This window comes from Folsomia candida, unplaced genomic scaffold (assembly GCF_002217175.1).
Source record: "Folsomia candida strain VU population unplaced genomic scaffold, ASM221717v1 Fcan01_Sc006, whole genome shotgun sequence".
Classification (NCBI taxonomy): Eukaryota; Metazoa; Arthropoda; class Collembola; order Entomobryomorpha; family Isotomidae; genus Folsomia; species Folsomia candida.
This window is the reverse complement of record NW_019091198.1, coordinates 2,928,766-2,951,385: the sequence shown is the minus strand read 5'-3', so window position 1 is coordinate 2,951,385 and position 22,620 is coordinate 2,928,766. Positions and strand designations below refer to the sequence as shown.

The window sequence follows — 22,620 nt, the reverse complement described above, 5'->3', positions numbered from 1 at the left end:
AACGGTGATGAAGGACGAATATGATGAGGTTTGGCTGTTCTTTTTTCTGCTGTCATTTTATATCTGCAAGCTAGCCAGCGTTGTCCATGGAATGAACAAAATCTGGGATTCATGGCCTTCTGCTTCTTCTTCTCTTTTCCAGTTTGATGGCAACGGCACGTCACCCACTTCATTGTTACTCGAGTGGAAATTGTTGAAACATTTGAGAGAAATCTCTCCCCGATAAGGTTTCCCCATGTGTAATACGTCTCTCCTTCCTCTTTTCGCTGCAAATTTTACATCGTTTTTGACTCTCAAAATGCTCTCAATCTCTTTTTTAACAATATAATATTTTTTATATATTTGCACAATCCATTTTCTTGCAAACCATGAAGACCATAATTCACACAGATTGTTCTGTTTTTTGGTAAATATTCAATAACTTTACTACGGCTAACTTTGTTACATACCTCGAATCAATCTACGTGCAAGCACCCCTTCACTTTCTATGGATGGGATTCGTATAGACAGCAATTGGCAACATTTACATCCCATCCCGAATAGCATTAAAGAGAACAAAACGGGCTCATTGTCTCCGTCTCATAATGCAGGCAGGGAAAGCAGAGAGAAAGAAGAGCAAATATGAACTCGTGAATTCAGTCCACGTTCCTTTGCCAAGTCGGAACTTCACGGATTCCTCCCCCAACTAACAATTGGATCAAAGCTTTTACCACCACGTCCATTTGTGTCGTCCTGGCCTCGCATACTTACATAAGACACATTCCTGCCCGGCCACCTCTAGGTATTTGTGCTACTTGTGAGAAGATTATGCTATCATCATCACAGACTTCGGAATAATGATGACGATGAACAAAAGCTCTACGACCCACGTCAATTACTTGTACGAAGCCCACTGTAAACTCTAAAAATGCATCATCCCGTTCGTATTCCAGGGAATTTAATTTTTTCCCGCACACTGTGTGGGAGTTCCTTCAGTGAAAGCGAGTTTGATGGGATTCTGGGCGAGCGAGAGTGAAAAGAGAGTTGCAAACGATCCACAAAGTAGGATTGCAAACTCTCTCCCAGCTAACCAACAAGCAACTCTTTCTCTCTTCTTCTCTGCTGGATGAATATTGTGTTCACTCGCTCGTTCCTTGGAATCCACTTCAATGGATGGGGCTACCACCGACCCACCACCGACGACCTGCTAGTGCCTGCTACTGAGGGAGGAGGATGCTGGAGAGACAACGTAGGGAAATATTCTCACAGCCACTTCCCTCGTTACCCACTCTCCACTTTGTGTCAGCTCACTTTCTCCAGTTTTGCACAGAGAGAGAGAAAGCGAGAGAGGGATGAGCGACTTGAAAAACACTCTGGAAATTTCACTTTCTCTTTGGCAATGTTGACTATCCCATTTGATGGGTTGACCATGTACGCCAATCGGCAAGTACATAATTACGAGGACCACACAGAAACCTTCATCCCGGTTTGGAAATGATGTCAATATTTACCTTCACGTTTCATGAAGTGGATGTATGTATGTGCACGCATGTTTCCAACATGGCTGATGAATCCCCCTCGCCAACTCGCTATGGAGCAGCAGTGGCGGCGGCAGGAGGAGAAGGAGGACTACAGGACCCTTGAACATTTTCTTTTCACTTTTCTCCCCACTTTTGGCAAAACTGAGAGGCTTTGGACTGGGTTTGGGTGCACGACTAGCCCAGTTAGTTGGTGCTCGTCGGTGGAGTCAGCCGCGTCGTGGGCCTTTCGCCTGCACGGGTCGAGACAAAAAATACATCTTTCTCTCTCTCTCTATCTCTCTCTCTCATCTCTCTCTCTGCCTTTTCTTCTTATCAATCTGCCTCATCCAACATCGCCAAAAGTCTCTCTTACCATCATCTCTCTCTTCCAACCCCAAACCAACAACTCGAACATCTCCTGGCAGCAAATCATTGCCAAAATATGCAAAATTAACAACTTGCCATTCATCAACTCATTAAAGTAAAAATATAAGCAGACCATCATCGGATTGAATTTCGTCTCACCAGTAATTGCACAAACGTCGGAGAGAAAGTAAGATCTTTTTTAATTCTGTATCTCTCGCTGCCTCTCTCTCTCTGTGTCTCAATCTGTCCGTAACTTCTTCCGTAATTTCACTTGATGTGCATCTCTTCCACCAACAAAAGTACATACACTCACTCTCTCAGTGGACACTGGCCTTCTTCCCACCACAACAAAACAAATTGCACAACGACACAATTATTCTAGCCACCAAAACTCACCCAACATCACAAACTACAACCTACTACAACATAATCTTTACTCTGTAAACCTGTGGCTTGTGTGCATACAAATTTCTCCAGACTTTGAGCTGCTCTAGCTCTCAAGTTGTGGTGGAACATTTCTTCAATAACTTCTTCCTCTGCAAATCTGGCTTTAGGTCTTGATTGGTAATTCTGAGTAACACTGTAAATTTCTGTTCAATGTGAATGACTCTAAATTAACAATTATTGTACATTATACAATAACAATATTTGCATCCCTCATCATCATCGTAACTTTCTTCTCTTCCAAACACTTCCACTCGTTGTTTAACTGTCATTTGCACGTATACTTGATTGTGGTAGTTGCTAATGCTACACACTTGATGTGAACACTATATGTTTGACACCAATAATAAGTACCCGAAGAGACCTTTGTGTTGTATTCATTGACAATCGATTTGCCAGTTTACCAAACAAATATTTTAACTTTGAACACTTTGAATTTTGATTTTGATCGACCCGTGCAGGCTACACTCGTACCATCGCTTTTTGGGTGCGACTACGGAATAAGACCTACATGTAGGAAATTTGTGGCTTCTTAATAACACCTCCAACGAAGCAGTCGACCCACACACCCAACCAACCAACCAACCAACTAGGTTACTGCCATCCTGATTTTGTCACCATCTTCTTTCCTAATAAGTTTAGCAGCAAATTATAACAGCATCAAGTTGTGGGTTGGAATCTCAACATTCCCGTCTCCTCAAAGAAGGCACATAGCAGAAGAAGGGTTGAGGAAGTGCATACGCCGAAGAAAAAATCAATCAATCAGTATGTTCTCCGTCGTATGACATCATCAACGACAAAGACAAAAAAAGAGAGGAAGATAACGTCGCAGACTGGACTAATGGATTCCAAGACGAAACAACAATAAGGCCTCGAATCGAGTGAAAAGGGAAATACCAAATCAACATCTGGACCTGAAATAAAAGTTGTCGCTTCTTCTGGATTTGTTGTCCTCGGTATGTATTCATTGTCTTGATTGTTTATGTCCTTGTCTTGATTTCACTATACGCACTTATTTACATATGGCGATGACATATTCATATACATGTATATGGCATATTGTATATCGACAGATGTACTGACGGGATTTGGGTTTCTGTCAGATCACCTGATTTAATAATTTAATATGTAAAGGTATTGGTGTCGCTGGTAACAAATCCACCACCTTCCAATATCGCTAGTTTGGTTATCTCTGCTTTCCAATTATTTCTATATTCGTACCTCCATTTTTCCATGCAAATAGAAACGCAAGATCTCTAAAACTTCAGCAAAATCACACATTCTCAGAATCCAGAAAAACATCCATCCAAATTTCCCTGGTTTCGTGCTTTCACTCAAATGAAGAGTAAAAGACAGAACAAGGACAAAAAATTGGGTCGTCCCCCATTTGCATTGATTATAGCAAGTTATGTAGAATAGCATGAAAATGTGCTCTACTTTCTCCCAAAGTAGTGACTGGGGCTAAATGATATTTTTTCGAAAAAAGTCAATCAAACAGAAAATCGTGACATAAAAGCCTTTTGTATTTCAACGAAACTCAACAGTGTGCATGTTCATATTCATCCACAGCCCCGAAATAAATGATGGACTCGTCTCATGAGAGCAATTCATATTAAAACTTAGACTTTGCACACCTCCAATTTATTTCAATTTTGGTTGGGAACCATCTCATCTCATCAGTTTCGTATTTCTTGCCCACATGCATCTTCAAGTGTTGAGCGATATACAGGAAGTAGAGAGAGTATCGAGGAATTGAATTGAGTGCTTGGAACCGGTAATTCAATATCCGGGAGAGATAAATTGCTCTCTTGTTACTCACCCTTCGAAAATCACATTCACCTCGAACTCTTTGAATGCGAATCTGAATATCCGACCAATCCATTGCACGCCATAAACTCCCTTTGGCCCAATTTCCATCTCTCTCTCATATTTCACTCGCTACGTTTTTACATACATGCACCTCACCGATTCCCGATTACGAGAGGAAGGACTGGGTGCGAGTTTCCAATTTTTCCCAGTTTCAACTTCATTCTCGCAAATTTTTACAAACCGTTTGGGAATATTTTTGTTCTTACGTAAATTTTTGAGGTGTCACATTTCTCGCCGTGCTTTGTTTTCCTCTTCGCATTTTCACATATTTTCACAACACCTCCATTTCGAACTTTAAATTGGAAAACGCTATTACATAAAATGTTCAGTTAGGTGAAATTCAGAGGACGTAAAGAGGTACAGACATTCCTCTTTATAGGATTAAACGGGCATATGTTGCTTTTCACTTCAAGGCTACAGTGCATAGGGAAGCTAAATAGTTGGCAATATTACATATTCCGCTGGAGTGGAAGAAATCTTATTTGATGATGAACAATACGAGGACGTCGTTGAAAAGAGTGGAATCAGAGCAGAATTTCATCGCTTTTCTGCCCAGAAACAGTAGAAATGGAAATGTGAACTGCACAGGACGAATTTGCAAGTACAAATATAAAACATGATTCCAGTGATTTTGCTCAATCTGCTTCTTCTTCTCTCCTGTTAGTGATCATGTTTCTGAATACATGGAATCGAATATTGAGCAAACAATAAACAATGTGCAAGTCACGGCTGCCTCCGGTCGGTCGGTTGGTCGAGGTTTTGATCAATTAGTTTCTCTGGTCTGATCGTGGTGGTGTAAGAGCAGGATCCGGTGGCATTGAGAGAAAATCTCTCAAATAACCTGTGTGCCACATTATTACAATTACAAAGCAGCTGCGCCATATTTCTCCTACTTTTTGCGATAAAATGATTTGTTATCACAAAAATATTGTATAAATTGGACAAGCATTCCCAATTTTCTTGTTCGTTATGCTCTGCTGAAATTTGTAGTATGGGAGGCTGTAAAAATAGGAAATTGGAAAAAATCTCACCTCTATTTTTACTTTTAGGACGGCTACGTGAATTTTTTTTATTACTTGTGAAATCTTAACCACCACTTTTTTAAAATCCTCAAAAAGCTATGAATAGAAAGTATCAAATTGAACAAGGGCATCGCGCAGCAGCAATTTTACGTACTTATTACTCCTTAATGTTGAATAATAGAATCGTCCTTACTCGTTTATATGTAAACCAATTACCTGTGCGGTATGCAATTAGTTGGTCTGTCTGATGCAATAAAGGTGAGGCAAGTGGATAATGCGATTTCAGTGAAGGTTTTACCGCAGTCATTTATTTATGAGGAGCTAAATATGCCGTCACACAGATAATTTCCTTCTCTTATTTTGCCTCTAAATTTCAAAGAAGGTTTAATATTTCTGGACCACTCAGCCCTCGTTTTGCGGCAGTGTCAGTGAAAGTGAGGATGAAACAGGAGATGAGTTTCTGAGAATGTCGAACTCCGCTCTCTCTTTCTCTCTCTGCCTCAGTCTGAAAGGTATTTCGGATTACAAATCCGTAAAAGAGAGTGTTTTTGTAAACATGGGGCCGAGTAGTGGAAGGCCATTAATGTCCAAACGAGATTAGTCTCCCGGGAGCGTTTCCAAAGTCATTCTCTTGCTTTCACCACCGTCAGAAGAAGACGGAGAGAGAATGGAAAAGCACGTTGCACACTTGCCCCACATTCCCCACCACCATGATCAAATTTATTGTGATGAGGCAGCACACTTTTACTGTCGACTTTCTCCTCATAGCAGCAAATTTCACTCTCACCATCTCGCCGTGCATGCGGAGGCGAGCGAGGCAAGACTTGGGTCGGTTAAGTACGACTTGTATGACAAAGTACGGAAATTGTGCGGGGCAAGAGACAATGCAAGCATCAAATTAAGACAATCACATTTCCCGTAATTTTATAACCTTTCAACCCGCTGTGGCCCTATTCTGTGTGTCTTAATTCAATTTCGGGCAACAACTAATGCTCCCCTTACTTCCCATTTGGCTATTTGCAGTAAATAAAGTCCTTACGGGTTTCGATGCTACGTGAAACCGCAAATCATTTATTAAGCTTTTATTCACAAGGACAAAATGCTTTCGTCGTGGAAAATGGGATTGGTTCGTGGGATGTGGTCGTGGGTGGAGAGCGATAAAAATATGATACATATAATGCATCTCTCATGGTTCATGATCATTCTGCTGCTCGAAAAGTGCGGAGGAATGTAATTGTTCCACTTTTGTTTGTTGGCTACATGCTGTAACTATTTATACGTCCTTTGCTGCAGGACTCTTGATCTCATGTTGACGTGACACTGCTACAACAACCGAGGTTGAAGTGGTACTGACAAAAAGTGCCCAAGCCGGAAATGCGGCTCATTAGTCCTTTTTTTGCGAGAGTATAGCCAACTCAAACTCAAATGTGAAGAGGGCCAGACCGTTCAATCTTCAGGAACAATGCAGCACTACAAGTTTTCGAGTGTATTTGAGCGAAAAGTGTTTTGTCATGAAACACTTGAGCTTCAATTATACGTTTCAGCTTTCCTCCTGATGCAATAAAAACATACATTGAGGAACAGAAAGGGTAGATTTCACCACTTTTCGTATGCATGGGCACGATAAGTTTTTGCACTCGATATGTGAAAAGTTGACCAAGATGGCAACATAAAGGAGATGACGGCTTACACCAGGGTCAAGTTATACGAAATAATTTCTTGTAGAGTAAATAAACAGATAGAAAGCTCAAAGCGGAAAGAATTCCAATTTCCAGACGATATTATTTGAGCTAGAGGTATCAAACATGAATTTGACATGTATTTTTTACGAATTAGTTCTGCTCGATGCAAAATACAAATACGCTTAAAATATGCAGAGCAAACTTTTTCAAGTCATACTTTGCATGCGGGTTCCCTACTTGGTTAGGAAACGTTAATGTGATTTGATACGATGAAAGTTCAGAGCTCTGCTCATGAGATTTGAATTTACGGATCCAAATCCCCCGAGATTTCTCTTCCTTTCTCCCAAAGCTCGATGATGGTGGTGGTTGAGAGATTGGATGGAATCGCTACTTGCGTGTTCATAAGTATATCCTTACAATCATATCGAGAGAGAGAGAAAGAGGAAAAAATATTGAAATAGTTGGCTTCGCATATTTGTTCTATTTGGCATTATTTATCTCAGTTTTAGAGCTTCCACCACTTTTACTTATTCTCTTACATGCCCAGAAAGAGAGGAACTTGATCTCTGTGACAGTTGATGTATGTAATCCTTGTTAAGCCTAAACTTGAAGACTGTTTCTCAAAGAGACAGCGCATCACAACATGAAATATTTTATCCATTATAAAAACAAATACTTTTAAAAATGTATAATGGATTTCTCTACGAAGGTGACTCATAAATAATGTCTTTCCACATTGACTACGCTTAGAAAAATGTCGCTATTTTTCGAAGATGGATTTCACATACTTACACTTACGCCGCAAAATGGTACGTACTCGCACATATCGCATGGAAATAACGGAAGGTGGTTGAACAACACATTCCAGCCCCGCAGTAAATTTGCTAATGAGTTGGGAAGAGAATTTTGAAAACGTATGGTGGGAGAGTGAACAAGAAGAGTATCGAATCAAAAGTTGGTTGGCTACGTATATCGATCCAATTCCTTCTGCATCATCATCATTTTCACTTTCACCACCTCTTCCAGCGACCTAGAATCCCATCCTCGAGATATTCGATGTGTCCCCAGTGCCTTTGTCAATGTCATCTCTCCCAGCAGTTCACTAATCTTCACAGGAGTCGTCCACTTGAAAAATCGTTCCGCCAGATCTCCAATAACTATCCGTAACACCAAAGTCTTCTGCGGAGAAAGTTGGGCAAAACAAAAGTTACTTTCGCTATTCCACGCATCATCTTCTCCGTCTTGTTCGATGTGCAATGAATCTCTGGCTCACAAATTATGCACACTTTTCAAAAGTACGGGCTGAATTATGAAACTAGTAGCGCACCTCACTCAACCAGTGGAAACTTAATTATAATATCTTCCCACAAATTTAGCTTCCAATTATTTAGAAACTTGGTAGAGCTGAAGTTACAGAAGCCCATCAAGGATATTGTGGAATAGTTGCTGAAATATGTACCAGGAGCGAAAATAACAGACACATTTTGAGCTTGGTTTGGCCAAATTGGCAACTGATGTTTCTCTCGATGGTGGTCGTTAAAGCAAATGAGAACAAATGTGGATTTAAGGTACACACATAAATGAGACTGGAAGCAATTTCCTGTTTATACAGCACTAAATTCGCATTATCGACAGTTCTATGTACATATTGCGCTTGGGGAAGAAACAAGAGGTTCATGCAAGGTTTATGCAAGGAGAAAGTACGCATCAGACAGGTATTTTGTTTTACGTATCGTTTTTATTGTGGACACAGAAACTGCAGGAAGCGATTAAAAGATATAATTCGCTTTGAACGAGACGATAAAATTTGCAGACTTCGAAAACCCGAGAGTCATTTATTTCTAGTGGACAGAACTTGTAGTAAGTTGACAATTGAAAGTCAACTCTTACAACATGTCTCTGAATTTTATCGCAAGTCTACACGTGCACAATATAAAATGGATTTAGAGATTTTCTTAAGAATTGGGTGCCATAAAATTTCTATAAGCCTGGCAGAATTCGTATAGAAGTTTGTTTCTTCCCATGCTTGGACTTGTCAACATCTTATTATTACAAAATATCAGTCTTTGATTGCTCCACGGACGTGGTTTTACACGTTCCTGTCGACATTTAGCTTTGTTTGCGGTTGGACTTTGTGCACATCAGTTTTTATTTTATGACCGTGTTGTGCCATGCCGCGAATTGTAATGTGCTGCACAAAGTGTCACTTTCTCCCAGTAGTTTCCTTATCATAAAATAGTAATGATCAATTTTGCTTCGTTTCGGCACAGCCTGTCCAATAGCATCCATTCCCTTTACACTTCAGCACAAATGACGAGTTGTGGCGTAAATCCCGTGGAATATTGAACGGACGTCCCCTCTTGTTTTATGAGGACACAGAATACAAAACATAAAAATGTGATAGTCGTTTTGTTGGGCAGTTCGATTTTCAAATGAATGTTTTACATTCACATGAAATTGCATTATGACTTTCTCCCTGCCATTTTGTGATACCCATCATGTACTCGTGTTTACTTTGGTTTTTGAAAAGTATTGGGCAACAAAGATAAATCGGACTAAATCTCAAAGGAGTATATAACCATATTTAAGGTTAGGATCTTGTACTTCATTCTAGTGTAACAGTACAAAATTCATACAAGGCATACTTAGGACAAAACTCAGTCACTTAATGTCCTGCAGTACTACATTTCATAAAATTCTGAATTTATAAACCGTATACATCAACCAAATAACAACCTCAGGCCGATCAAAATTACATATTTGTCATTGCAACGGTATGATCGGTTCTATTTCACCTAAGGTTACAATATGGAAGTTCCAAAGAGCTATTGGTTTCTCAAGTTGAGCGGAACTGATTATACCCAGAAGGACTTGGGTTATAGTGCTTCACACGTAATCACATCTGGACCATGGTCTCCTACGTGGAAGTGGTTCCACTAAAATGAAATTGAAATCCTATCTGTAAAAAATACTGCTGACTGTACTTATGAAGTAGGGTTGAGCTAGGAATGTGTAAAGATGGGAATTGTGAGTGATTCTGCACCGCCAGAATTTATTCCTTCCAATTCATACGGCACACATACATTTTACTTTACTGCATCCAACTCTTGCACATCATGTCACCGTTGTTATTTACTCATGATTGGTTTCGAAAAATGGGAAGCGTAGGTTGTTTTATTGTTGCATCATCGTAGCCCATAACAATCTTTCTTCATGCTCTTCCTCCTCGAGGAAGCTTATGTGCTGAACTTAAAATTAAGACGAAATCGGAATCGAGAGGTTTACTACCTGAAAACACATAACTTTGTACTAAAAGACAGTAAAGTTTGTCGGGGAAGGAATATTTTATGGAGAAACGAGCTTTACGGCGATTTTGCAGTCGTGGTGAGGTTGGTGGTGGTGGTAAAAGGGAAAGCTCGCATCACCATCCCATCGATCGGCTCACTTATTGCACCTCAGAATCATCCATCCACTTCGTCCCAGGAGTCTTGTCACATCCCACCTGCAATCCATTCCTTGCTCCCTCCGATTACACCCTCAGCGAACTTTCTTAATTTAGAATCTTCAAGAGAAAGGAAGAAGGAAACACTGCAAGGAGCGGTTGTGCTTCATATGGAGAAAAATTTCTCAAAAACACGCCATTCTTTCCTTCTACTTAATTCATCAAGGTAGAATATGTAGCTCTGTAAATAATGCTACATGTTCTTCAGTCTTTGAAGTGAAAGGCGAAATTATATGGTGAAAGAGTACTAAACATGTCTCATTATTAATCAAAGATTGGGAGCTCAATGTTGCAATTTATATTTTGCTATATTTATTTATTCCACGAATTATGACGATATCACGTTGAATGAATTCGTGATCACAGAGCATTCAGCCTTCAACTCGCCCCATTAATGCTCTTATGTTCGCAATCATCACTTTGATATTTTCCCGATGAAAGAAACTTGATCAACGTGAAGGTATTCAGGTAACATTCAAAGCACAAATATGGACAATGTAGATAAATATAATAAAATGAAATTATATTTCTTTGACGATACTTTACGGTTATTTATTCCAAATTTATCGAACGTACTTATATCATGCACGCGTGGACATGTATCAATTTTCTTTCACAATGTATGATCATTTTCGGAAAATCTATTTCCCGTATGTAGAAAACAAGCATTGCTGACATATAAATATACATAACCGTCTATTCAATTTTCCTTGGGTAACACGGTCGTCCCATTTGCGTATTATTTAACAAATATATCCAAATATCGAAACACCCGTATCGAAACCTGCACCGCTCTTGAAACTGGCCGAGTATGCAATCGTGCGGAATTGGTGAAAGCGTGGTGGTTGTGGTTGCGATTGGGAGGAGGAGAGATGACTCAATTTAGATTCTGAGTTGGTTAGTGGGGAATTTCGGCGAATCTATATATTGTCCACACACTGGTGGAAAAGAAAGTTTGCGAGTTTGTGAAGTGTTACCGTAACGTTGGCGGAGGGCGAGAGAGAAAATCTGAGAATTTGGATCATAGCCAAAAGATGCAATTTCTCAACGTCGCTTCTCTCGGCCAACCATTCTCTCGAGGTTAGTAGGCCTTTCCCTCTTCGTCTCCTGGTTTTCGTTCATTCCTTCGGGTGAAATGGGGGTTGGTTGGTTGGTTGGCTGGCTGGTTGATAGTTACATATACTTCTAGAGGCTGTGCTGACACGCAGTTTAACTTAACATGGGCGCCCACATTCTACTTTCTCCCATAAAAAAGATAGAAAACTAACTCCCAAATGCTATGCGCTACTTTACGTATGTAGCTGGCTTGCTGTCTGCTCATGCTTTCCTTCTTGAAGGGATGGGCATTCATAGAATTTCTTGGCTTGGAAGTTGTAATAAACGTCCTCGGGTAAAATCAGATCGTCTGGTATGTATTGAAATCAAATGCCCTCATGCTACAGCGACAAGCGTGTTGCCAGATGAATACTAAATATTCCAAAGATTCTGTTTTATTTCGGATCCGACAGAATTAATACTGTTTTAAAAAATCTCAAAGTTCCTCACGTAGTTTAAAGTAAATAAAAGAGAGAGAAGAACTTCTCGAAGAGCTGCTAATTATGTATAAAATGAATCAAAAACACGTTTTAGTTTCTTCTTCTTTCCAAATTACCAGACGACGCCAGCCTGCATTCGTTATTTGCGTCCTTCACCTTTTGATTTAGTCGGAGGATAATGAGAGCAGCACAAAAGAAGAAGCCATGACTGCAAAATTTGAAGAGAGAGAAAGCAGTCGCCGGTTATGCGAGGATACGAAAAATAAGGAGTAAAATGATGTCGGAAGGAAATGAGGAAGTTCCGTAGTTCAGAGACATTCTGTAAAAAAGGGGCAAAACGGTCTTAACACAACACAACATGGCATCATAACAAGCTCGTGCAGGGCTGCACTCTGTTCTTCAAACTGGTTACGACGATGCGGACGTATGGATAATTTTAGATATGATCGGGACGAGGAGGAGGTATTAGTGTATAGTCACTCGTGATACTCTGTATTTATGGATGAAAGCAAAATGCTCAACTTTCCCCGAAAGAGTTGTTCTTTTACAGTAAAACTTTCCATTTATGATTTTTCCGCTGCTGCTGCGAGGTTCTATAGTTCTATTATTCTATTCACAACAAAATCATGAGAGATTTCATCCTCTTTGTGATTTCTGTCTAGTGGTGGTGGTGGTGGTGGATTTTTCAATATACATTTTCTCAGAGCTTACTCATATTCATGAAGAATAATGTTGTTTTGTCAATATTTATGTAGAATGGAGACGATAACTTTATATTGGAAAGCGGAAATTAGTTTTTCTATGAAATACTATATTAGAGCCTATTTAGTTTAGCATTGAGTATAGTTGACCCAATATGCCTAGAATATTTTGATGCTGGATTATTATGTTATCTGTTTTAACGAGACCACATTCAGGCACATAAATCGTCTCTGTTTGTGGCTTTGTGCCTGTTGCATTGCACTACGGTTAATACGAGATCAGTTAAAACACACCAAATAAATGAATGGTTTATTTGATATCAAATATTGAAATGGGGAATCTGCATCACACTAAAAGAATACCACCATCATCTTCACTGATCAAATATATCAATGAAATGCTCAAGTACAATGTAGAATGCACTTCACATTTTCATAAATCTATATTCAAGACATTATGAGAGATTATCGCTATCAGAAAAAAATAGTCGTCTCAGATAAACTAATTTCCTGATCAGTAGAGTACAATCAATTTGGAACAACTCAGATATCATGTCAAATGGTGAGTATTTGACCATCTTAATTTCATTATTTTCGTGATAAGAATGCGCACAGGAGGCAACTTCACTTATTTACGTTTCTGACCTCAAACGCCTACAGAACATGTCCTCTAATAAGCTTATGTATTTTATCGTCATGTATTGGTCATTCGGTGGGTTGTGATCATTTATTTTCAGCACTTTTACCAAATTTTGTTGTGTGTGATCAATATTTTCTCCACATTTTGTATCGTGTACGTGCAAACTTTCGCATTGTTTTTTGGGATCAGCGTTCAGCGACAAAAGTGTTACGTGACTTTCACGCTATTCTCTTTCGCTCATTACTGTCCGTTCATCCACTAAAACACAGAGTTCGAGACGCGTGACTGAGACTCGCATAAAAGAAATTTACAGACAACAGACTCCTAGTTTAGGGTGCGTTTGATGGTGTCCAGACCATAAATTTGTATAGGTTCTCAGGAAAACGATGTGTGTATGCAGAACTTCTTTACTATAGATTTACGAAATGGGTGGCACGTCTTGTGCGCAGGTTAAAGTTTGATAATGAGATTTTCTGAGAAGCAAACTAACAATGTTTACACAGAAAGATGTTGTTCCAGAGAAATTTAAATTGTTAGAAAAAGTTGAAAATTACTGAGCAAGTGACTCAGCTCTCATTTACACAGCACAATTGAACAATGTACGAAGCCAAAACTCTAAGAGTTTTTATTTTCCTTGCAGAAGTAACTACACAAAAATGCCAAGCAGAGAAAGAATGTCCTCCACCTGCCCAGAATCATCAGGTTTCGCATCCGTGAGTCCCAACACCAACGGCGTCGTGCGAGTGAGGAAGAGACGATCACGTACCTCGTACTTCGTCATCTTTTCTGTCTTTCTTGTCATCAGTGCCCTCAAGTCGACGTACGGTGAAGATAAGTCGAAGCACCATGAGCACACGACACCCTCCAAAACCCATCACGTCGACGGGGGGGAAGGGGGTCACCATCACGAGGGGAAGGAAAACGAGCACCACCACTCCACCATGAATTATAAGTTGCACCACACTTCCACCACGCCGTCGTCCGATGACTTGCCCATCCTCGACGAGAACTCGAGTGAGAAAGATACCATGATAAGCGTTATTCGTTATCGTCATGTATAGCCTTGATTAAAAAATGTCTACTTCTTAGCATCAATTTGGGGAAGTAAGTGCATCAAACCGGCCATTGAGCAATTTCCACCGACGATAATGGGACCTGGATTGAGGAACAAGGGAGGATTTATCATTCACGTGGCCGTGGCTGCCTACACCTTCTTGGCATTGGCGATAATTTGCGATGAGTTTTTCGTCCCGTCTTTGGAGAAGATGTGCGAAGGTGAGATAGCACGGAAATGTCCACTTGCAGGCGTGGAAAATGGCTTTAGGTTCGTTTCATGCATTTAAACTGTCGTGTTATGTTGTGCTTGCAGTTCTAAAAATGCAACCGGATGTCGCAGGTAATATAATATTATCAATTAATATTTTTTGTGACCTTTATTTTTTATAACCAGGATATTCTTTTTTAAAAAATCCCACAGGAGCGACGTTCATGGCCGCAGGGTCATCTGCACCAGAGTTGGCAACGGCGTTAATTGGTGTATTTATTGCAAAGGTATTTTTACTTTAATATTTTCTTATCTGGTCACAATATAATATGTGCCTTCGTCAATAAGGAAGAACCATACGATAAAGTATTCTAGAGTATAATACCAATCTCTGAGGAAAAGTAGATTGAGATCTACACAAATAGACGTGACCCATTCATGCTCACACTTGACGCACATCCCAACCATCAAAAAGCCCCCAGAAAAGAAATATATGTAGTTCTCTCCAAAATCTAATCGCATACAGTTGTTTCCGAGAAATGGCTGTTTATACGATTTCCTAGAACTGAGACAGATAAAGAGATTAATAAAATTGTAGCTGACACCCACTCCACCGCAGCATACATACATCCATACTCGCAAATCTAATATATGTCCACAGTGCGTCATGAAAGAATTGATTTTTTTTTGTAGAAGCCTTAGTAATGTACAAGTATATACTTACATGCATTGAAGTCTGCAAACAGTTTCTCGAAATATGCTTATTGTTATCAATTCTTCGAATTTTGCCTCCACGCTCAAATTAGTTGTTGCGAAACTTTTCGTACCGTGAAGTTACTGAAGAAACACCCTTTGCCCACCGTTACTTTTTCAACTTTTGGAATATACAGAAGTAGAAAAAGTTCCACGAGAACAAGCTTGTCAGACAGACAGTTCGTAGTTGTCAAACTTTAGTAAAAACTTGATTTCTCCTTGAATACTTGTTGTCTATTCAGTCGATCGGCAAGTTCCTGGGCTGAAATATCATTTTGAATAAAATAGGAAGCAGGATCTTTTTTAGAGAGGGTTCTATCACAGCATATTTGTTGCTAGGTGGGCCCAAATTATCTGTTTTTGATAGCAAATGTCGGCAAGGATCACAGAAATTTCTATTGCTACATGTGTAACGAATAATGTAGAATTTCACCCCTCGCAGACTTTATTCTCGTTTTTCCGTTAATTATATTCGTGTAGAGCTTTATTATCTTCCTGAATTTGACGGAGGAAATAAGTATCATCAAAATTTGGAAAGTCTCGAGTACGTATTAGTAAACACTGAAGAATGCAATGTGAGGGGAGGCATTAATTAGCATCAAAAAGAGCTTTGTTCTAAAAATAATAATGAAATCACCCTCCTCCTTTGACGTGCAGTGTTTCCAGGTGCAAGTGCAGGGGATGGAATTGGGTGAAAGCTGGCTTTTCCAGTCTGATACCTGATTGAGATTACGACAGTATCCGTGTAAATAAGGCTAAAAGATCGGTTGTCTAACAAATTCCAGGACGACATCGGCGTGAGCGGAGTCATTGGCTCGGCCGTATTCAACATAATGTTTGTCATTGCAATTTGCGGTTTGATGACCCAAACGGTGCTCTATCTCAACTGGTGGCCCTTGGTGCGTGACTGCTTCTTCTACATGCTCTCCATCCTTGCTCTCCTGATTTGTATATATGACGAAAAAATCGAATGGTAAGTTAGTTTATTTCCGTAGTTTCTTGGTGAAAAATAATGTTACACTCGTAAAAGAATGCTTTCACTCGTCTCAATCTCAACAGATTGAGACGAGTGAAAGCATTCTCTCAATGGTCTGCCCTTCCGCACGTATTGTTGTTGCGTTAGTAGACAAGAGATATCCTTACACGTGAGATGAAACGTCTCAATAATAATATCCGCGAGACATTCATTACGTGGAATTATTTCTGTTCTGGAGATTTAGCTTTGACAAATGTTTGACAAAATAAAGCCAACTATTATATTGTAATCCATTCGACTGTCATTCGCAGGTATGAATCCATATTCCTTCTATTGTTGTACGGGCTCTACATTTGGGCAATGTATATGAACACCGTGTTGGAAGCTTGGGCTAACACCCTGCCAATCCCATTTCCCGTTCACGACCCTTCCGTCCTTCCCTCGGAGAAATCAGGACTTGTCACCTTCAAATCAGCGCCAGGAGACCCGAATCAGTCCACCGCCAACACAATGGGATATGGTGAAACTCAGCAAGCGTCCATCGACTATTCGGCCGGTGGTAAGTCATTCACTTGTATTTATTTCGTATGTTTCATTTCAAAAGATGAGCAGACATCTGCCAAACGCAAAAGACTATTGTGACGCTGATACGTACTTATGTGGGAGAAAGCAGGCTTGTGGATTTCTGAGATTCATATACATACGTATGTATGTATGCACATACAGAGAGATTTGAGCATAGATACACTAAAATCTCACAATCAGTAAAACAAAGAATTAGAGATATACAGAATATTTGTGAGGAATGTTTGATGGAAGTCTATGACGCAGATAAGCAATTTGGACGTACATAAATTGAGCTTATCGAATCGTGTTCGCTTCAGAGCTGTGGATTTGGAACGGTCGAAAAATCAGATACTTTCCTTTGACAAATAAAATTGCTTTGTGCATGATGAAAGTGACCCATTTGGTTCCAAAAAACGTAGTATAACGGAAGAAGGAGCATTGAATTATTTTTAGGACAAAACATGATTTTAAGGCATTGCATTTCTGTTCAGGTGGGATGGATGGGGCGGGTGGAGAATCAGGATATGACCCCCCAAATAAAGTTCCTGTGGTCCCCGTGTCCATCATGACCCAATTCAATCCCCCGGAAGGAGGTGCATTTAAACAAGGTCTGTGGAGGGTGTCACTCCCCCTCATCTACCTTTTCTACTACACCGTGCCGGACTGCCGATTGGAACAGTGGCGTTCTTGGTATGTCATCACTTTCACCATGGCAATGGTTTGGATCGCCATATTTTCCTACTTCATGGTTTGGATGATCACTGTTGTGGGTAAGTTTGCGGATTAGTTGCTTTTCATAAGTCCTCGTCAATTGTCATATTAACCTCATTTCTACATATTCTCTAGGTTTCACACTTGGAGTGCCAGACACTGTCATGGGTCTCACTTTCGTCGCAGCCGGAGTCAGTGTGCCAGATGCGCTTTCATCTCTCGCTGTGATGAAAGAAGGCTGGTTTCATACACAATTCATATAACATACAAGTGTTGTCCGTATAATTCGTGTATCTAACATATTCTTATTCATCTTGGTGTTCAGGTTATGGTGACATGGCCGTTTCCAACGCTGTTGGCTCGAATGTGTTTGACATCCTAATCTGCCTCGGTCTACCCTGGTTCCTTGCCACGGTCGTCATCAACCCTGGAGACTCTGTCCAAGTTATTAGCAAAGGTATGCACCAATTATGCACAAATCTCGTAATGGACTACTGCATACGAATACTAAATTATCATTGAAACTTTCTCCCAGGACTCACATACTCAACTCTATCACTGCTTTCCACCGTGGCATTCCTACTCATTGCGACCCACTACAACAAGTGGCAGTTGAACAAAACCTATGGCGTGGTTCTCATGCTGTGGTACCTTCTGTTCATGATTCTGGCCAGTCTGTACGAACTCAATGTCTTTGGCGAATTTAATCCGCCAGAATGCGCAAGCACATACTGAAAACTGCGCAGATTTTCAAGCACTAAATAACAGCTTCTAAAAAACCGAAAGTCTTCATACTGCCTACTAAAATTTGATGTACTGACCATATGTATAATGATGAAACTAAATACGACGAGGAACAAGTACGCACTTTCCCTCTATCCCTTACTTACTACACGTAAAAAAAGAGAGACAGAGACAAACACACCCCAAAAAATCTTCGAGAGAGACGAAGAGAGAAAGGAAACCAGAGAGATTCCAATACACACGAAATCCGAGGGGGAGATGTACTTATTGTTCAACGATACCCAGAAACTGACGTCCACTACTGACTACCAACAATTCTAAGGACTCATGGTACACTCTTTTTTAATCTGGCATCGGCTGCATTAATTCTCACAGTTCTTGCCAAAGTAATCCTCAAACTTTACTGATTAAACTTTGTTTGCATTCCTACGAAGATATCGTATCAGTTCTTACCACCATCATCACCATCACGTTACTTCACGTTAGTGTGCATAGTATAATGCACCTCATATGTCAACTGGTCGACTTGGATTACTTACTGTATTTCTGATACTTGTTATATATGATATGTATTGATATAACTTATAGGTTTTAATAGTTTGTAAACTTACAATACAAATTAATTATCCATTATGAAATATTTAACTAAATATGTAGGTAATTGAAATTGATCAAATCACTCCAACAAGCTACAATAATTGATCACAGTTGAGTGGTTGGCACTGGACTGAACTGTGACCAAACGACTTGTGGGTTAAAGAAATGAGCCAATGTCGCCTTTCGAAGAATAAAATTGCGAAATTATTATTCCGAGCAATAAAAGAATGCACAGGGTTCTTGTCGGCGCCCTGTGCCGTTCTTTGGCGAACAGTGTGGGTGGCATTGGCTCGATTCTCGTTAAAATTCAAACTCATGAAATTATGGCATGACATTCATCCTGGGAAAAGTCGGCAATTTCTAGGTTGAAAGTCATTTGTTTGATGAACGTATATCCTCCAGTAAATAAATTTTCAAAAGTTACCCATTTTTTAATTTATCAACGTTCAAAATTGGAAATTGTTCAAGGCTAAATTTAATGAGGAGATTTACTAGAAACATGTTATTCAATTAAGAGGCAGAATTTTCATCTATTTAGTTATGGACTCACGTCTCATATTTGAGTCTCAAAATCATGTCGAAGGAACTAAAAAATATATAATTCGGCTAAAAATATATTACAAATCGGTATAAAACTTAAGTACTGCAATTACGTAATTCTACTTAAAGTTACAACCTTAAGAAGAAAACTTGTAGTGATTACTTCGACAATAACTTCAACAACAAAATGCCAATCTTTCAAAATGCTTGTACAACTAATTTGGAAGAAGTAAATGTGTAGGTACTTGTTCATTAAATGTTACAATTCTGTTTGCTATAAGGTAATAAGAAATCATGCATGAAACTAATAATTTAGCTGCTATACGACTATTATTGTCAGAGCAAACTTTACTCAGAACGTAAAGATGAGAAAAAAGGTACAGTGTGATTTCGTTGTATATAAAAAACATCATCTAAGAAAGTTGTCAATTAACTTGTATTCTTACCGATATATGTATATTGTTACAAATAGATTTGCTAATTAATTATCACATTCATCTCTTCATAAATTATTAGTTTGACAATCGGTAATTCAAAAAATGTAACAAAATTACTATTTTCATACCTTATTTTTAAATCGTTGTTATCCGGCACCGTAATTGAGGCTGAAAATTAACAAACTACTTTACTAATTTTTATGAATTTACTTTAATCTGCGACAACTTTGGATCTATTGTAAGCCGCAATGTCGTATTTATAACATTTGAGTTGCATTTTTAGTTACATGGGTTAATTTATTTATATAAAAACTAGATTAACACCTACATTTAGAGATAGCTGTTGAACTAGGATATAGAGATATATGTAGAAGTAGTGGTGAATAGCTGTGTTATATACAGCATCCCATTACAATTCTGGTTGCATAAGTCCAATTAACAATGCATGATTAAATATGACTTGCTTGCCTTTAATTATTAACCTGGCTGGATACATTTTAGCCCCAAAGTTCGCATGATTCCAGGCTTGCGTAACAAAAACATGATGAAACTTTGTTAAGATTCTGGCTTTCCTTTTACATTTAACTTATGACATCAACAAACCTGGTCAATACTTAAAAAAGACCACAATCACATAATTCCACACGAAAAAAAACTGTTCCAATTTGTTCCAACCAGGAATAACGATTCAACAATATTAACTATTGCACTGAATTGGACGCAACAAAAACATCTTTGAAAAAGCAGCCGTTATCAAAAATTTATTAATTTTTCGAATATCCACATGTACAGAAATCCAAGATACTATACAAGAAAAAATATGTAATCTAGTCAAATTAATAATACTATTACAATTATAGTGTAATTGATGTGCTTAAAATTACGTCAAGTAAAGTCTGGCAATTTATAGCAATTCGTGTCTGTTGTAGATAAGGAACTCGTTAGGTAAGAGAAGAAAGCATGAGAAAATGCGACTCATGGACTAATGACAATAATCAAGAGTAATTAGACCTTTGAGTGTCTGACTTTAATTGTAGATTTTAGACAATTAGCTATCTACTCATAGTCGTAGTTGCTATAAAACAGTCGTTAACTTTTGAGTCAGTTTTTTGGTTCACTTATTACAAGAAGCATTTAAACGTAGCCTGTATACAAATAAGTAAAATACATACTGCATAATTAAGTATATGTAAATAGGGTTATAATTGTAAAAATAGATCGTTTACTAAATAGTGTAATGGTTTATATATTAATTGATGTCGGTATTGTTCTGATCACATTCACAGCTCCAGCAGTTCGTTTTACTCGACATTACAAGAACTCACATTTTGGAGGTGTGGATAATAAGATATCGTTTTTCTATACAATAAGAATAGCTAATCTATCAAATTATTCATTATGTATGATCTCTTCTACATATACTCGAAAAGATGCTGGTAATATGGTTCTAAAATTAGGTTCTACTTAAACAATGTTATCATCATTCACACTTATTTTGTGAATTTCGTGTTGTATGCGTTATTATTACTACAACCAGAAAATCACAGATATTGAAGATACAAATATTCTTAACACTTGATAGTCTAATGGCTTGCTTAATATAATACGTACATATTAGGTAGCTAAACTAACTCCCAAAATGCTTCAGCTTTTGGCTTGGCTAAAAAAACTTTCTCTGAAACATGCAGATGTTGACTCAAAAAGGGTTAAAATGTGACAAATATATAAAACAAAGATAATAATTGATTTTGATGATCTGAACAAAAAGTTATCAATTCAAATTTACTCAAAAAGTCAATAAGGAACACGACGACAATATATTCAAGCTAAATTCACCTCAAATACATACAATAATGTGCGAAACAGAAAAATGAATAGACTTTTGACAGTGCTGACAATTAAAATTTCTCTCTTCTTCCTTAAATTTCCAATGACAATACAATACAGCCCTCATTGTTTTAGCATTGATTCGTTGACAATAATGTTTCGATTCAAAAAGAAAATTTGTACTATTCTTCAAAAATAAGAAAGCTCCAAGATTATATATCAGATGAAAAATTTAATCAAAACCATATAATGCATTCAACACTGTAATATTTCGTTCACACACAAAAACACTGCACTCGTCACCAATCCTGAAAATCAACGGATATGCAAATTTCAGCACAAATATAAAAATTAAAAATCTGCACATATTCCGCACTGCACATCCCTTCCACTTTACAGCATGCACTGCACTGCACTTGTAGTAATTGATCTATCTAAAAAACAGTCTTGATCGTAGTAAATCCAAACAAAAAAAGTATTAAAGGTATCCAAAACAACTAAAAATTGATTCCATGAAAAATTGGGAATGATTCAATTCGTCTCCCGTAAACAATTTTACCTCATCTGACTCGCATGCATGTTAAATAACTAGTAAAAAACACTTAATAAGTAGTAAAAACTTTAGACTATTGCAATCTTCTTGTCACAAATCATCTCAACTTATCTACAAAAAACAATAATCGTATCACGTTAAACTCTTAGATTTTAGTCTCTTAGAAAAAGAATGTGAGTAAAAGTAAACAAGAATTGTCTCATCTTAACCTTATTCATAATCACTACTCTCACCTCTCTCTTGTCAATTGCAATTACAACTGAATGTGGTGTCAGGATGTTGATGGATGAAGTAATAAAAATTAGTTGTACTTACCATTAGAAAACAAAATTTGCAAAATTATTTTCATATACAAATTTCATCAAATGTTTTCACCAAAATTTGTCTCAAA

General features: G+C 38.4%; 1 protein-coding gene across 4 annotated transcripts; it reads left to right on the top strand.

Moving 5' to 3' along the window:
* Positions 1-1,623: 1,623 nt before the first annotated feature.
* LOC110850925 (probable sodium/potassium/calcium exchanger CG1090) lies at positions 1,624-22,549 on the top strand. 4 transcript variants are annotated; one of them, XM_035853193.1, is made up of 12 exons: positions 1,624-2,052; positions 2,771-3,265; positions 13,901-14,274; positions 14,350-14,535; positions 14,630-14,656; positions 14,738-14,811; positions 16,063-16,250; positions 16,565-16,812; positions 17,312-17,590; positions 17,667-17,768; positions 17,857-17,988; positions 18,067-22,549. In XM_035853193.1, the coding sequence occupies exons 3-12, from the start codon at positions 13,917-13,919 to the stop codon at positions 18,264-18,266; spliced, it is 1,794 nt and encodes a 597-aa protein (XP_035709086.1). In that variant the 5' UTR covers positions 1,624-2,052; positions 2,771-3,265; positions 13,901-13,916; the 3' UTR covers positions 18,267-22,549. The 4 variants fall into 4 exon arrangements, with proteins under 4 accessions (XP_035709086.1, XP_021954223.1, XP_035709087.1 ...); XM_022098531.2 differs by having other exon boundaries at positions 1,624-3,265; XM_035853194.1 differs by lacking the exons at positions 1,624-2,052; positions 2,771-3,265 and adding an exon at positions 13,272-13,594.
* The last annotated feature ends 71 nt before the right edge of the window (positions 22,550-22,620 follow it).

Coding starts and splice junctions, on each gene's coding strand:
- LOC110850925 (XM_035853193.1), top strand. CDS start 13,917: ATGCCAAGCAGAGAAAGAATGTCCTCCACCTGCCCAGAATCATCAGGT. Junction 17,591..17,666: donor TTGGATGATCACTGTTGTGG/GTAAGTTTGCGG, acceptor CATATTCTCTAG/GTTTCACACTTGGAGTGCCA. Junction 17,989..18,066: donor TGTCCAAGTTATTAGCAAAG/GTATGCACCAAT, acceptor ACTTTCTCCCAG/GACTCACATACTCAACTCTA.